The 17,868-nt window shown below is 41.9% G+C and overlaps 1 protein-coding gene across 1 annotated transcript in view; it reads right to left on the bottom strand.

The window, feature by feature from the left end:
• Positions 1-17,868, bottom strand: part of NOTCH2 (notch receptor 2) — an 88,624-nt gene that overhangs the window by 9,727 nt on the left and 61,029 nt on the right. Inside the window, exons 18-29 of the mRNA XM_052800787.1 lie at positions 15,447-15,648; positions 12,733-12,886; positions 11,557-11,741; positions 10,590-10,722; positions 8,272-8,517; positions 6,200-6,312; positions 5,103-5,632; positions 3,965-4,312; positions 3,580-3,722; positions 2,509-2,719; positions 1,788-1,884; positions 1,122-1,290 (exon numbers count right to left, since the gene is read on the bottom strand). Coding sequence (XP_052656747.1) covers positions 1,122-1,290; positions 1,788-1,884; positions 2,509-2,719; positions 3,580-3,722; positions 3,965-4,312; positions 5,103-5,632; positions 6,200-6,312; positions 8,272-8,517; positions 10,590-10,722; positions 11,557-11,741; positions 12,733-12,886; positions 15,447-15,648 — 2,531 coding nt within the window. The remainder of the gene's footprint in view (positions 1-1,121; positions 1,291-1,787; positions 1,885-2,508; positions 2,720-3,579; positions 3,723-3,964; positions 4,313-5,102; positions 5,633-6,199; positions 6,313-8,271; positions 8,518-10,589; positions 10,723-11,556; positions 11,742-12,732; positions 12,887-15,446; positions 15,649-17,868) is intronic.

Raw genomic sequence — 17,868 nt, 5'->3', positions numbered from 1 at the left:
GGGAAATAAAGAAAAGCTTAAATTTGGCAGAAACTGATGGTTTATGTTCTCACACTCGTTACACAGCAATCCCTCCTTCCCTGTGCTTTGCATTTAGGAGAGCTAACGGGTCAATGAGCAGAAAAGACAATAGAAGAGAACAGAGAGAATGGGTCCAGTCATCATTAAATTGCATGGAAATATTCCCACAAAATCCAGTAAAAAGCAATTGCAGCAATATCATCAGAATCACCTCTCTGCATATGAACAAGAGCCATGCTTGCAGCTCTTCTGACCAGGATAAAGTTCTTGGTCAACTCTCTCCTCTCGGAACACAGGAATCAGTTATTACCAGATAACCCACCCAGTCCCTTACCAGCTTACACAGCCTTAGTGCTACACTTATAAAAAGCAGCATTCTTACTGCATCTAGTCATTTGAGACTGAAAGAGAGCGAGCCTGTGTGCACATGTGAGTGTTAAGGAAGTCTCCTTCAAAGTTCACAGTTGTGTTACGAATTCAATGAGTTGATCACCCTAAGCTGAGGATATAAACCAGTGAATAAAAAAAAATAATTAACAAGTTTGCTTGCTGCTCTGTTCCAGCACAGGTGTCTCACAAACTGCTAATCAGAGTATACTGTCTGCCAGAAGTCACCTTATTCAGGAACAGGCCATCCATCCTTGCTTCCACCCCAGAAAACAGACACCTAAGGTATAAACCGTGCTAAGCTGGTCCTTAGTGAAGTCTGGCAAAAATCTCTGCAGTGATCCAGCCAGAGAAGCTGGGTGTTATTTCCAGCACAACTATGCATTCCAAATTTCTGCCACAATGGCATTCTGACAATATCTTTTAGTCATGCATTGTTATAAAGGAGATCCTATAGCTGTAGTTCCTACAGGTGCTTGCTAAGTGAACTCTTCTTCTCCTGGTTACATGATATTCCATGTGCTACAGACCATGATCCAATCTCTCCAGCTTTCTTTTCTGGAGCACACATGAGCTTTCCTTGAGTACCATAAAATTTCTGCTGGTGTTCCTGTATGCTCCATATAATTTTTAAACATTAGCAGTCCCAGTCATTGAAGACAGGGGAGGTCAGTGGCTGGCTGGCAGAACACATGGACACTTAGAGTACTGACCTGGCCCTCTGACATTGACATCCAGAACATCCACTTCTTGATCTGCTTGAGGTGGTGTAAGGGCTAGTGACGTGCTCCCACAGACGTCTGCTGCCTCCAAGTGCTGCTGTGTCCACTGGCGCTGATCTATCTGCTCATCACCTTCTGGGAGCAAGGCTTGATCCTCAGCCTGAACACAGGAAACAAGCAGTTGCTTCAAAATGCTCATCAAGTGGCCAAAGACACTGGAAGTTCTTGGGGTTTTCTCAGTTTTGTTAGGGTTTGGTGTTTTTTTATTGGGTTTTTTTGGTGTTTTTTTCATTTGTTTTAAGTTAATGATGGTCTCAGTTTACTGCTGCTTGGCATTCTCAGCTTTCACACTCCCACCATATGTTATGAGGCCTGAACTGCAAGACATTACATTACCACTAACCTTCTCTTCCCTTTTGATGCAGCAGGGCCTGGGTAGGGAGGGGACACTGGAACAGAAGTTACCGGGTTTCTCTTCTGGCCTGTGGTGGCAGTGTTACCCTGAGGATTTGCTCCTCAGGTATCATTAGTTATATATTACAAATCCCTAAGCAAAGGGAGGCTTTGAGCAAGGGGCATACTCTGGAAGTTAATGCAGCTGTTTTCCTCACTAGCAGTTTCAGTTTCAGGCAATATTCAACTCTTGTAGCTCCTTACCTTTGCTCTCTTTGGCTGAGGTCCACCATCACCTGCCCAGTGTTCAGTTGGTCCAGAATCTGCCAGGTTACCCTCTGGTATCTGGACTGACAGATTTCTAACAAACAAGGAGAATACATCACTTTTCAGGCTGACCAGGTGCTACTACTGCTACTTACACTAGCCTGCAGAGACCAAGGATGGAATGCATGCAAGTTTGGTAGCTTGCAAACAGAGGAACCAAGAAATTAGGAATCTCAGGCAGCCAACAGTGGCATTAAATGCATTTAGAACTGCAAACTTGGTTAATTCAATGGAAAGCCAAAACTGCATAAATGGGATTCTTCTTTTGAAACTTTCCATTATTTCTGAGTCATGTCTTTAATGCATTGAGATAGATGTATTAAAAGTTCGCTGCCACCTATCACCCTAAAAATGTCTCACCTATTCCAGGAGGAAATTATGCAAACAGTACTCAACTGCTGAACTAAACAGCGTCAGAAAACCAAACATAACCAGGAGATCAGATTCCTTACTAGCATTTTATAGATTACAGTTAATTAAAGTTCTTCTGTCCAAAACAGATGTATTAAAATTTAGAGAAATAGCCTAAGAAAGTTCTAGCTTAGCAGGCAGCTTTCTCTATAGACTTACGTGCCTTTAGTGAAAGATTTATACACCACATTCTCAAAATCCTCTAACAGGCTAATAAACACAGTCAGTGGCCTAAATGCAAACTTACTTGAGTCCAACAGCATCTTCCCCAACTGGCTCTCTGCGCTTATGATTACTAGGATCCCTGCGCAGAATAAAGCCCTCTGGGAGCCACAGTGAACCATGTTTGCGCTTACGCTTTGCCATCATCACACCCAAGAGAAGGATTAAGAGGATGATCAAAGCTGCCACGGCAAGTAGGTAAAGCAACTGGGTCTTCGGTGGTAACAAGGGTTCACCTAAAAATTCCAGTTAAAATACAAAGAGATTAACAAAGTAGAGACAACAATCTTAAATCTACATACTTTCTTTTCTCACTCAGACTTCCCCACAGAGACTGTATTGCCTCTATACTGTGATGCATTTAGAGCAAAGACTTGAGGAAGTTTAGGCTCTGCTGCAACTGTTGTAAGAATACATCCTGTCTTTCTGGCTTCCCCTGATCTTGTTTCTCAAAATATTTTTTAGAGTATATGACTGCTGAACTGAAGATCCTGCTCCTTCCTCAAGAGTCCTGCTAGCTGAAGCCAGCCACCCTGAATCAGTGTAGAGAGAGCTGATCTACATAAAGATATGAGCATGAGCCAACTAGGAATAGTGGTATTGCCAATCTAGTACAAGGTTGCAGCCGAGCCTCAGACTGAGGGAGAGGGGAGCAGAAGGGAAAGGGATTACGTATGGCCAGAGGAGAAAACATATGGTAGGCTGAGGAATACCCCCCACACTTTCTCTCTAATGGCACTTTTTTCATTGAATCCATGGCTTAGAGCACATGAATGGTTTTTAGTGCAGACAAGATCACTGCAGTGTGTGGTGCACTGCTGCAGCACATGACAGACTACTGTTTCTACAGGTATTAAAATGACTAGGCTCCAAACTTAAATGCCCTGCCTTACTAACCAGATGTCCCCTCAGAGCAGAATAAGCATATTGCATATACATACTTCCATAACTGGGGATGAAAAAGTTAGCTCCCAGAAACCATACTGAACAGTGAGACATATTAAGATGATGATCAATAATCTGAGCATGAATTTTGAAAGTCCAAGTTTGCTGACTGCCTTTCTCCACAAGCAATTTTCCCTTTGCAATTACTTACTTTGGACAGACACGAAAGGATAGGGCAACATGCCCTTGATGGCCTGAGCAGCTAAGAGAGCTGCAGCAGCTTCCGTGTTCTGAAAGCACTGCTCCGAATCCTCTGCACACTGACGGTTGTCAATCTCCAGGAACACCCTTGTGCTGCAGAGACAGAATAAGAGGGCACAGAAGTCAGCGACAGAAACTTTTGCCAAAGCACTAGGTTAAAATGCAGCCTTTTCAGTTAATCTTTCCACCCCAGCACTGAATTTGGCAGTTGCGATAGCTTTCCATTTCCCCATAAAAAAAGACTACAGCCCTAGAAGGTCCAGAATGCCCCAGACACCTACAAGCAAGAGCTACCAGCATTACAAGGCCAGAGGAACACAAAGGCATCCACTCACCCAATGACCTCTTGCTCTAGTTCTCTGTGCTTGCGAATGACCACAGGTGATCGCCGACTCCGTGCTGCCGATTTCTCCCCATAGTATGGGAATACCATGGGGTTACCCTGAGAGTCCAGCTTGATTCTCAGATTGGTGTGCAGGAGAGTTCCCAAAGTGCGCAAGAAGCTGCGAACATCACCCAGCAGCTCGTCAGGGGGCATCAACACCACAATGATTAGGGTCCCTTCTGCCAGCTTCTCGGCTTTGTCACCAGCACAGTCCAGACCGTCCCAGCCACACTCCTCACTATTACAGCCCTGGTCACAGCGGCCATCTGCGTAGTGATCTGCACAATACTTGTCATACCTAGAACAGTGAAAGGGTTACAGGCAGCATATAGGACATACACATTCTGTACAGTATACCTGCAGTCTAGGGGCCAAGGCCTTACATTCTTCACAATCATTTGAGGTAAAATAACACTCATATTCAGGATATAAGGAGAAGAAATATAACCCCAGGATAAGCTTGCAATCTGGCAGGGTGGAAGTAGGAAGCACAGAACACCCCAAGAACACCTGGTTCAATTCTGGTACCAGTGGAAGAGAACTGCTTATTCTGTTTACTAAGACAAAGCTATAACACCTCCTGCCTCACCAAGGGAGAATCATCACAGCAAAGCTGTAGCATTTATCACAAATAACTGAAGAGAAAGAAGTGCCATGACAAACAAGCTGGAAAACACATTTAGAGGTAGCAAATACAGCTGGGATAAAAATACAGGTATTGCTGGTATGGAGTGAAATTCAGGATAGGAGGCAGTACTATTAAAATCTAGTACAAGGTGAAATACCTCCTATTTACATTTCCACAGAAAGCAGTGTACCTCCATCAAGCAGGTTAACACATTACCATTGCTCAGGCTACCAACTTAGTTCATAGCATACAAATTCCAGAACTTCTTTCCAAAAATAAGATGAGAAGTATACAAAGCAGCAGAAACTCCTTGATGTCAAACTCTCAGCAAGAGCAAGGACCGGCAACAGAAACAACGGAAGAGATGGGAGCAGCAGGCATGAAGCATACCAACTACTGAAAGCGCTAGCAGGAGATGTATTAGTGACACAGAGAAACCATTCTCAGAATCAAGCCTTACTTGCATGTTTTGCTATTTTGCTGACATTCAAAGTTGTCAAACAGGCACTCGGGTGTGTTGCAGAACTCATCACACTGTCCATTGAAAAGCATCCAGCAGCGCAGTGAAGAGGAGCAGTTGGCCCAAGGATCTTCCATTGTCAGGGAGCAGTCGCCTCCATCCCACTGGCAGGCATGAGTGTTACAGTCTTCATCACAATAGCCATCTTTTGCTTTTTCCGCACACTGGGAATCCAAACATCCTTGGGGCTCTGGGCTGAAAGTTACGGGCTGTTCACACTGGCTGCCTTGGGTGTGAACAGGGCACTGACAATAATAGTAAGGAGGCTGAGAATGAGGGTGGCAGCTTCCACCATTCTGGCAAGGGGCACTGGCACAACCCGTGTTCGTCTGGCATTCCTCTCCCACAGACAGCTTGGGGCAATAGCACCGTGGACCAGAAGATGTCTGGATGCACTGCTCCCCCTTCTTGCATTTCACTTGTCCACAAGTACTGTGGCTGCTGAACTCACATTTTGCTCCAGAATAACCCTATGGGGGGGAAAAAAAAAAAAAGGCAAAATAATCAGGCTCACAAACCTATTCTTCAACGCTCCGAAGGCTGGAGGCAGGCTGTCATGTGCAAACCCTTTGTCCCCCGTAATTCCTCTAGCCTCAGTGCAAGAGCCATGATTTTCTGGATCTAGCCTCAGGGGCAAACTAGGAACTTATAAGGCTCCATTACATTTTGAAATGGACTTAGAAGAGCCACGAACAAGGGGAATCTTGCAGTAAGCACAGAGAACACAGGATAGCAAAAAAATTGTTGAAATTTAATGCCAGGTTTAAGACAGAAAAGCCAGCTATCCTGCCTCAAGAGCAGAATTTTTTGGGGTAACAACAGGCAGCATCACTCTCCTAGAGCACCTGGAAGCCCTGGGTTTCCCAGCTAAGTAGATAAACTAGAGGATGTGGGTAAAGAATGTCCAACGACACAGCTTTGCAAGCAGTACAGAAAAGATAACCTTCACCTACTGTGGACCAGTGAAACGGATGAAACTGTAGCTAGAGAACTCTACAGCTGAGGCAGGCAATTCAGTTTCAGGATATGGTGCTTACCGGTGGACACTGGCAGATGAACCCATCTGGCATATTACTGGCAACAGCACAGGTACCTCCGTTCTGACAAGGCTTCCGGGGACACACATCTATTACACTCTCACAGTGACGACCTGAGATGCAGACACACGGGGAGAAGAGAGCAGAGAAATGTGTGGGTGTGCACACCACAAAGCAAAACACTACAATGAATAGCCAATGAGCCTAACACTCCAGTGAGACCATCCCCTCAGAACAGGTAGGGCACATGTCTTCCAATAACACACGCTCTCTAAGTCGCTGAAGGCACAACCCTAGAATCCACAAGGAGTATTTGGAGACAGCCCACCTTGTCTGCTTCATCAAGAATATGTGTGACCCAGCCCAAAGACAGAATTTGCTGCTGTCACCCCCAAGTCATCCAGGCACAGAGGCTGAAGGTGCTGTACCACATCAATTTGGTGGTTCCTAAGACTTCTTTACTTTTTGGGAGATGCTCAATGAGTCCAAAGACAAATCACACTCTAACCATGAATGAACAACCCTCAGGACCAGATGCAATATGAGTGAACAGGACAAGCAAGCAGTTTGTCCTCAGACTGATCAGCTAGACAGAGGTCTTACTGCACTGACTAGCATTTGCAGGAGCTCCCAGAGTCAAACTCTGACACCAGACTTTAAAAAGAGGAGGATGACCTAAGCATGACTTGGACCCCCTAGGAAAACGTTAATAGAAGTCTCCACACATGTGCAGCCAAGACTGACTGCTCGCAGACAGGAGCAGACAGGGCAGGATACCCCACAGAGTCCTGGCATCCTATCAGTCACGAACCACAGCAAAGCCACCCCGTCCCCTCCCAGGCAGAAGGGTCAATGTGGAATGTGCAGAAGACGAACAGCTAGAGGAAGAAGCATGCACCCCTCTGTGCCTAACATTTCCAGACAGATTTCATGTCTGAGACGCGGCAGCTCTCCCTGCTCCTCCTAGGGTGCAGCAGTTCTGCATTCCCCATGCCGCAAGTTTCAGCAACCCTTCCATGAGAGCCGGAAGCAACACGAGGCATAAAAGCAAGCTTAACAGACGGGCTTAAATATAAACCTGTCTGATGACCTGCACCGGTGTCCCACTAGCTAGCCTAGCTCCACTTCTTCCCTCATATGTTGCTCTTTTAGGAACTTCTTTTGTCAGTCTAGGTAATGCATTCAAAAACTACTACATGAATTCTTCAGATGTATGTCTGTGTGACTTCTTTGCATCTGACGATCACAAATTTAGTGAAAAATCACAGCATCTTTAGCTTTTAAGAAAAAAAAAGAGCAAAAACTACTGGTAAAGCACGCAGGGAAGGTCACTGGCAAGCAGGGAAAGTGAAAGGTTTTAATGGAGGAAAACTGAATATGTAAGAAGTTAAACTGACATGGAAACTGGTAAGCTGAAAGTTAAGACACATCTGGAGACTATCAGCCCAAACTTATGCCCAGTGGGAGGCAGAAAGCAGAATAGCAGAAATACTAACAAAGAAGAGATCTAGAGAGAGACATAAGTTTGCGCAGTGTGAAATTCTTGCAAAGTTGTGATTCAAACTTGGATTGTGAAAGGATCACATCACTAAGCTAGGAATGTACAGTCTGTCTATGCACAGAATATTCCATCCTGACCACATCACCAATATAAGGAAGAAAGGGAGCAAGGAGTAGAAAAGGAAGCCAAAAGCTAATTATGGCTACCATGACACTGATTTATAGAGAAAATTCATATGCTGCTTTGCAAAAGGAAAAGCCATGGAGAAGCTGACATGTGAATAGTTACACTTCCAGTATTAGAAATATGAAATTATGAAGGAGAAATACCACAGAAGAAAAATCCTGGCAGCCAAGTGTCCCAAGAGATTCCTTTGTCTGAGACAGCTCTGGAAGCCAAATTTCTTAGAAGATTTAAAAGAAGGATTGGTTTAAAAACTAAGACATGGTGTAGCGAAACAATCAGCTATTGTAAAGGGAAGTGACTAGATAACATGACTGCCAGAAAGGGAAAGAATGACCATTTTTCAATATATTACTCTGAAGTTGGAAGTATGTTTATGACTACTCACCAGTAAAAGCACTACGACAGACACATGTATAATCGTTTATCAGCTGAACACAGTCCAGACTTCCACGAGGGTTACAAGGATTAGAGAGGCATTCATTGATATCTCCCTCGCATCGCTCGCCTGCAAAGCCTGGGAGACAAATACAGCTGTAGCCCCTGATCTGGTCAATGCACTGCCCTCCATTAAAGCAGCGGGGTACTCCTGAGTCTGAAACACAGTCATCGACGTTCTCCTCACAGAAACGGCCTATCAAGACAGTAAAAAGCAACAATTTGAGGATACGGTGTCATGGCCTCATTTCCTACTGCTCATCAAGTTTTAAGACCGTGTCACACACGGTCCCAGATATAAACAGGTAAAGATCCCAGCTTAATGCAATCCATACCGTGTGCAGACAGACAGCCTCAGATCAGACCTAGGGAGCATGTGTTTTAGATCCAGGCCGTTCTCAATGGTAGGTCATATTGGTATTTAGCAGCTTTCATGCTTGACTTAAATTAAGGGCATAATTAAAAACACAAACCCAACACAAAACTAAAAAAGATGCACTCAATTTAGCCCTGCGACTGAACATAGCCAGAGAGCCCTGTGCTGCCCTTGCAAGGCTGTGAGCTTCCCACCATTCATTTAACTTGGCAGTAACTCTGAAACTTGGCAAAGTGCATTTGTAGCAACATCATTAAAATAAGCTACAACAAACCAACAGAAAAGCAACTGTGATAAAACACAGATTCCTGCCCAGCATGCCATTCCTGCAGTTTGACTTCTGGGGACCTACAGTAAATTCTCAACACCGGCTAGGGATGGCAGTTTCTCCCTCTCCCTACAGGGTTCCCTTTCAAGAGACAATGTCTGGTACTGGTTCTGCCCTCACCACACAGTATAACGAATAAAAGGCGACAGAGAGGGCAAGTTGAGCAAGGAGTTTTGTCCCTTAATACAGTTGATTCATCCAGAGCAAGTAAAGCCATTCACCTAAACATGGAGGATGCTTACACTGGCATCAGTAAAGTATTCATTTCAAACTGGGCCAGGGACAAAAGCTAAGTCTTGATATTATAAGTAATTATACGAATATTTTCTAATCCTTTCATTTACAAAAAAAACCATCCACAAAGTAATTAATCTCAACAAATAAAGACTGAAAAATTGAAAGCAATACATTCAGAACCTCTCAAAGGAGGATGTGTGCTTTAGTACAACACAGAAATTCTGGCAGTGCAGAAACTGGTACATAAATACACACTTGGATGTAGAGACTGAGAAGCAACTTTTTTTTTTTTTTTTAAATTGAAGGACCAAATTAAGAACAATACATGAAGAATTGCTACTGCAATGATTTACAATGAAATAAACACTTATCCAGACTGCAGAGATGTGCTGACAGCCACACTAAAGTGAATGAACTGGTAATATGCATGGGCAGGAGGCAAATATATTAGATTATTTTACAATTTTACTTAAATTTACTTTATGAACCAAAAATTTAGTTCTGACACACATCTGGAGATTTTGCCTACATTGAGATGACACACTTCAGAAAGAAAAAGTAAGTTCAGAGAAATGTAAAATCTTTAACTGTCTTGAGAAATAAACTTAAGAAAAAAAAGTCAAGTGAGAATGCATTCACTGATGGGTTAAAATGTGCAAACCTGAGTATTTTGAATGGTAGAAGTCAGGGCCATCAGGTCAGATATAGCAGGGAAATGGAAGGTTAGGTTTCAAGAAACATGACATTAAACAGGCTGTGGAATCATACTTACTGAAAACTACCATTATGTAAGTGTGAACCTTTTTTTAAAAAAAGAGCTTTTAATAAAAGAGTTCAAATTTGCTGAAATAGTTTAAGCTAGCCTAGAGACACTGAACTTCTTTTCCACAAAAGACTCCAGGACAGAGGAACAATGCAGGGCCAAAATTTAAACAAGGACACTGGAAATTATGCAAGAACTAAGCAAGTTTTCTGTATATTTCATAGCATCTTAGCCAAAAAGAAACCTTGTATTTACTACATCAAAACAGATAGGATTGGGAGAGACTTTAACGGTAATCTAGTCCATCCCCATTGCCAAAGATGTATCATACATTCCCAAAGGACACTGTCATGACCTATTCCTTTAAAAGAAAAAAAAGGAATAAGAAAAAAAAAAGCAGCATTTATTTTTAAAGAGAAAATATGTATCTCAAGGGATTCAGTGCACTTTGGGAACATTCTTCAAAGAAAATAACGCATTCCCTTTAGACTCTGCATCATTAAACCAGTAGTCAGAAAGGAAAATTCACTCTTGTAACATTCACTTAATTGCTGAGCTTCATACCCCGGGTTCCTGGTGGACAGGAGCACTTGAAATGATTGACGAGGTCTATACATGTTCCTCCATTCTGGCAGGGCTGAAACTGGCACTCATCCACTTCATATTCGCAGTTGACACCCTGGTATCCAGGCACACACTGCCAGTATAAAGATAAGTGTGAATAATCTTCTCCTAATAGATACATTAGTAGACATCTGAGAAAGGCTAACACAGACAAAGCAAACCCTCAATGGGACAGATTATGACTGCCTTTGTAGCTATACAACTGCAAGTGATTTCAAGGGCTGCACAGCCAGCCAGCTTAAGCGCACAACTTGACCATGTGACTACTCAACAGCACACTGCATGTTTGAATTTGAGTGACTTTATTCCTGCAAAATATAGTGATCAAATCCTGACACCCGTTTACCACCGAGACTGGCTTAGTAGTTTTGACTTAAGGTTTATATAAAACTCCTTTCCTTCTGGGCACAAGCTTCCAAGGTGTTCTACCATTCTGAAAAGCATAGGAAGGTTGATATACCATAATCTCATGGTCTACACTGCTCTCTGCATCAGCTGTAGGAAACAGAAAGCAGTGGACGGCATCTCCCACCCTGAGAGCGAAGGCATACTTTGCCCATCCAATAGGGAGAATACAATATTCCTTTAACACATTCTATGTATATTTTAATATAAACCACACCTCAGGCAAAAAGTCTTTCAAGATAAGAACTCTGTCTCCAAAGAGGCAAGGAGTTCAAATGCCCATCAACCACACCTCCTTACACCTCTAATTCAGTCTTAAAAGCCTCTCAGGAGCACTGCTGCTGCCACAGCAAAATTAAAAATTCTTACCAGGTGCAGGTTGCTTTTATCCCTTCTTTGAAGCTATTCTACCACTTGCATGTGTTTCTGATTTCTTTTGATTCCTTTGCATTACAATGCTTTAAATATTTACACCTCTTCCTACTAAACCACTGTGCATTACCTCGCATTGGTATCCACCCAAGTGATCCCGGCAGGTAGCACCGTTCTGGCAGGGGCTGGAGTCACACTCATCCAGCTGCACCTCGCAGTAACTGCCAGTGTAACCCACCTGGCACTGACAGTGGTGTGTGTTTCCAACATTGAGGCAATGACCAGAGTGCTGGCACAACTGGTCCACTGTGACTCCTGAAACAAAGTAAAGTAAGTAAACATGTAAAACGCACTTGCCACCAGTGTTGGTAGCGCAGCCAGGAATGAATATGGCTAGACCCAAGGAATTGGAAAGTTGGAACTCAAAAATTGAAGAGTTACTTTTTAAATTACAGTCGGTCAGAACCACAACTAGCTTCCAAATGAAGTCACTGCTCTGTCCCCTTTGGATCATCAGCATCAACACTGGCATGAAGTATTTGTATTGCTGTATTATTTTACCACTGGCTGGTAAATACACATCAGAAGTACTACTGTTGCAGTACAAAGGTTCAATGTTTGTACCTAGAATGTCTGCAAAAGGTATGGGAGCTTGACACTCTTCTCCTTTGACAGTGAATCTGCTTGTTTGGATTTCCTGGACTGAAAATGGCATGACAGTGTCCATCAGCCTGGGCTACAAGCCACCTTCCAGGAAGAAATTAACTTAAAAACCAAATCTTTTACGTGTACATCATCTGAGGCAGGAAATTACTACTTTGGGGGCCCATGGTATTACTTATATAGCTAAATAGCTCATTTAGTAGCCACTATTCTCTGTAAAAAAACTTACAAATATCATGAGTTACAAGATGCCTTTCTTGTACAAGGATATGTCTTAAACGTGGCCTGCCTGGTATTTAGCAGAAAGGCATAAATAGCTGATGTATTTTCCAAAAAGGCAAGTCCATGTAAAACAGTATTACTGAAACTCTGAGACTTCATAAAATATTTAATTCTTCTTTTCTAATATTTTTACGGCAGAAGCTAGCTTCTTATGTCAGGAGAATCAAGAAAGCCTTGACTCCCAAATACAACCTTGCAGACAGTTTTTTAGCTTAGAAGTGATCATGATCAACCACCTAGAGGCAAAGCTCTCTGGGATTTCCAATATATGCTGTGTTCACAGGCGCATGGGGAAAGGAGTCGCAGATTAATGATGCATGGGGAAATGTTTTCAGTTAAAGCACAGAGGATGATTATTTACCCCTTCGTGAAGCTGCCACTTGACAAGAGACATTGGGCACATCACAGTAAGCACCGGCCCAGCCAGATGGACAGACGCATCGAGTCTGGGCTCCGCTCTGAACACACGTGCCTTTATTCTTACAGGGAGACTTGCTGCATAGATCCATAAGTGCCTGGAGAGAAAAAAACCACAACATGGTATATGGCAAGCGCAGTAGGAAACACTGTTTGGAGTACAAGTTCAAGAAGCAAAGAAAGGAAGCTCTGCAAAACTGGTTCCATGTGGCACTGAAAAGGACAGTACTTCCCAAGTCTAAGTCAGGTGTTTCACTGACAGTCTCAAGAGCTCCTATGCGTAGGAAAGCACAAATGTACAGAGAAGTAAACCCCAGATAGCAGCACCATTTCAAGAGTAAGCTGATCCTCATGCCTTGCTATGCAAAGGGATCTTTGGCTGGCTGGGTCTGAGAAAATTCAGTTTTATCTCAGACTAGGCTTCTAGTCCCACATTAGCAGGAGGGTTCCAGCTATCAACAGGAACAGGTATACTTTCTTCTCCCAAACTCCCCCCAATCTTCACTGCTTTTTGAGGATGACAGATGCATCCCACATTTTGATCTTTGCTTTTCCTTTTTGTCATTAGCTCACCATGCCTGCTTTTGGCCCCATTTGCTCTGGTATGGTCTCACCGAGTTCTCCTGTCTTCGAGATTCAATCGAAACCCCACAACTGTTTTATGAACTGAAGATGGGCCCAAGTATACTGCTTTAATTGATTCCTTATATAAAAAAACAGTTTCCGAACAAAGAGACTAAAACTCAGTAAATCATCATATGAAAGTGGAGTGAGGACCCAAAATAACTGTGTGACCTAATATAAACCAGCCACTAACCATCATTTCCTTTTTGAGCACTTAGTCTTCAAAGTAATAGAGCTATTTGATTGATTTCAAGCTGACTTGAGGGAAGGATGAGGTTTTTAAAGCGAGTAGTACTGAATTTTGGCTGTAAAATGCAATTTCAATTGCAGAAAGTTCTGCTTTTCAGATGCAAACTGTCTCCTCACAAAGATTAAAGTAGAAAAATCTGTGCTTTCACAGGCAACCAAAAAGAGTCTTGGAATTAAGTTTTATCACATGTAGTTGAGCGTGAAGAAAAACACCGAGCCTCTTGCTTCTGCATTTGTAATGAGTAGCTGACTATTTTACATGCAAATTCTATAACTTATGAATCATTGTCTGATTTTGTGCTGCTTATTTAGCTTTGCTAATTAGGTCAAGCCAGTTTACCACTAAGACAAGAACTACAGTGTAGCTGTAATCTATAAATCTCTACAATACAGCTTTAAAAAGTACTTATAAATTTAGAAAGTTCTGATTCCATGTAAAAAATGAGTAATACATTATGATCAAGCTTCTCTGAACATAAAGCAGACTTTCTGAGAATCCACAACATTTAATTTAGGGACAGGAACATTAATCCTTTTCTCAAGTAAAAACAAAGCAAACATAACAGAAGAGGAACTACTGAACTTCACACTACTGTACGATCATTCTCAATGCTAATTCTCCCAATGAGGTTTAAGTGGTGTGCCCAGAATGCATAATTAGGGTAGCAGAGGGGTTGTTTTTTTATATCACTTCATCACTTTGCATTCACTTCCTCCATTAGCAATACCTAGAAGCAGACCTGACAATTTAATGTCTAGCAACATACTTCTGGAAAAGCACCTCCCCCACTGCCACTAAAATATTCTTCTAACACCCACTGCTTTACAAAGACACATTGGCACGAAAGACAATTGCAAAATTCTTACAAAATTGTAGTGTTTTCCAGTAGTTTAAGAAATTCACAGATTTATTTGTTTCTAAAATGGCAGCACTCAGACTGCTTATGAAGGAAGCCAATACAGTGTTTACTGTTCCAAAGCCAGAAACAGTCTTAAATCATTCTTGCTGTTTTGATAAGCATAGAATAAAAAGGAAAAACTGATTTGAAAAGTTAAATCAGCATTCTGTTTCCACTGTGATATGCCAAGTTTCAAGTTTTTAATAGGTACTAGTCAGTCATTTACAGTATGGGTTTGCAGCTCCTACACTCAACTGTGGAAAACTGTAAATTACCTGAACTTAAGTCTGCAAGTAAGACTACAGCTTTTTATTGAGGTTGTGAACAGGACAATCATGTTGGTTACTGCCTGAAAACATTTTCTGACTTCTTATGGAAAAAAAATCTACAATCAACCCAGAATAACTACACCTCCCTGTAAACAAACAAACCAGTTAAATCAAGGTCCTGCTAATCAGACTGATACTCTGCTTTTTGTTTTGTGTTTGGCCTTCTTTTAATGCAGGACTCTGCCTTCAATCAGGACAATTTTATGCTTCAAATGAAATGCAGCCATTTTCAAAGTTAACAGCTGTTTTTCATTTAAGAAGAAAACTAATCTAGAAGATTCCAATGACACCTGTCCTCATAAATAATGTGCATTTTTCTCCTCCTTGCAAATAGACGCTTTAGATTTCCAGAGTTGTGAACAGGGGCACCTGCTCTGTCAGACAGAGGCACTGGACTTATTCTTCCCAGGCCTAATGAGCCAGCCACCTCTTACCAGAACTGAAGGAACAAGAGCTCTGCCATGTTTGGTACCTCACATCTAACCCAGTCACTTCTGCTGTTGGGACAGTTCAAACAACAGTGCCCCATGCAAAACGGGCTACAAAATGTCACTCACCTGACAGTTCTTGCCAGTATAACCCAAAGGACATATACATCGATATGTGCCTAGGCTGTCCACGCAAGAGCCTTTGTTCAAGCAAGGATGTGAATCGCACTCATTGATTTCTGTGAGGCAGAAGGGTCCTGTAAACCCCACCGGACACTGGCAAGTAAAGGAATTGATCCCATCCACACAAGTACCTCCATTGAAACAGGAGCTGCAAGAGAGTGTCAACAAAGGTAAGCTGAGACAAAATGCAATTAACTCACAGCCAAAACAGCACATAACCATTACTGTAATGAGACAGAAAACCAGGTTACAGGATCTTCTGACCACTGGTAAGTTCCTGCTAAAGAAGCATAAATCGGATAACAGCAATTCAAGGGAACTCCAGCTCACCCTCCAGCTCACTGTCTTTTACCTTGGCAGGGAAACAAAGTAAAGCAGGGTTTCAATGAGTCATTAGCGATGGAGGTAACTTATTTAATGAAATCTTCCCAGCTTCAACGTGACCACAAACAGTACTGTACCAGGTAGGCGTGTGGCTTGCTCAATCTGATAAATTTTATACAAATTTTATTACGAATTACAATTGTATCACAAATTATGAGAAACAAAACAATTTGCCTTTTTTTTAAAGCTTCAAAGGAGTCACAGGTATGTTTTCTCAAGGAAAAAGTTCGTATAACATGCAAAACACAAGCATGTTCTTCACTGAAATTATGTGAAAGTATTGGTATTGCTAAATCCCTTCCCACTCTTCTCACGAGAAACTTAAGTCCTTGATTTATAAAACTACTCATACATGCCCCAGCAGAATTCAGATCAAAGGAATTATTCCCCCGCGCCCCAATCTTCCGATTGTAAGAAATTCTGCCAGATTAGGTGTCCTACAGAGAAGTGACTGGGAAAGTTAGAAGTGATGCCTCATGCAAAATTGACTCCTTTTTCCTTCTAAAGAAACGCCTGCCAGTAAACTCCTGCTCCTCTGAAAACAACCCTAGAACAGACTCAAGATAATCAGTTTGATAAAGTACACAAAACGAATTCATGCTTGTTAACTGTTTTGTGCACTGTCAAAGAGTACTTCCATGAGAGAAGCCACTTGAACTTCCAGTGCAAGTTTTAAGTATCTAAATTCTGACTGTGATTACAGCAGACATGTCAACAGTAACCTGTTTATCAGAGATGATCCTGTGCCTTGTGGGCTGAATTCTGTTTTACAGGGAGCAGAAACTGCTGTTTACATTCATGGCAAAACAAGGAAGAGAAGACAGAGGAACTGTCAATCACTTGGCATGTTTCACTGAAATCAGGTACTCATCTCCAAAAGAAAATGGCACTCTCTCATAGGCAGCTTCTCACACAAGATACAGAAGAATTATTTGAACTGAATTCAAATTAGCCAACCATCACGGTGCTCTTAAGTATAGCTCAGTAAATTTTGGTTGGGAACGTGTGACTGGTTTAGCTTGGCAGAGCATTGAAAACTGCTACATCCTTCATTCATACCTGCAAGACTGGTTTCTCTCCTAACTGATAACGAAAACAAAACCAGGATGAACCTCAAGGAAGAACCAGGCATTCTGCTAAAACAGCCAACATACTTCACTTGATTAAACAACTGTTGGGCCAATTAAACACACCCTCACCAGTGACACAATCCTGTTCTTAAGCAAAAGATGTTAAAATTCTTCCTCCCCCACAAATGCAATTTTATAAAAGATAAGAAAGATCTTTTCTTTGTGTGCAGAACACACATGAGAATACCAAGAACTTTGCATTTAGGCACCTTATTTGTTTCTGGTAACTAGACCAGAAAAGACTGTTTTTTAATTATTTTTTTTTAACCATTTCAAGCTTTACTAGAAATTGCTTTCATTTGAGAATCTGAAGTTACTTACATCAATCCTAACAAAGCTTAAAATAAATATGCAGGCAGACGATGGATACACAGGGTTAACTCTCAAAGAGCGTTTAAAACTACCAAGTGAACCATTTATGTAAGCACCAGCTGTTGAGCATTTTAACCCAGTTCCACACCTCCCCCTTAGAACTACCTCAGGTTTTATCTCAGCACTGCTAAACCACATCCAATTTGTAAGCATTAAAAGATCTCTGATGATCAAACCTCTCCAGTAATGAATTTGTGGATTTAGTGTTCCTCCTGGTTGCTTCTTCATATTATTTGCAGTCAATAATTCAACTCAGGGCTAATTTAATTTTCCTGCCTTTCTGAGAGTTGGCCATCGCTTCCATTTTTGCAGCTTTTGTATTTCTCAACACAGTAACTGTTCATAACCAATCAATTATTTCCCCTCCCCTATATGATAAAGGTCTTATAAAAATATAAATTATTTATGTTTTAATAAGCTCGCATCTGTTACTGTCTTAACATTTGTTAAACACTATCACATTCCTCCTGTAATGGAACTAA

Source organism: Harpia harpyja, chromosome 11 (assembly GCF_026419915.1).
Source record: "Harpia harpyja isolate bHarHar1 chromosome 11, bHarHar1 primary haplotype, whole genome shotgun sequence".
Classification (NCBI taxonomy): Eukaryota; Metazoa; Chordata; class Aves; order Accipitriformes; family Accipitridae; genus Harpia; species Harpia harpyja.
Note: the sequence above shows the minus strand (reverse complement) of the source record. Positions and strands in the feature narration are given on the sequence as shown.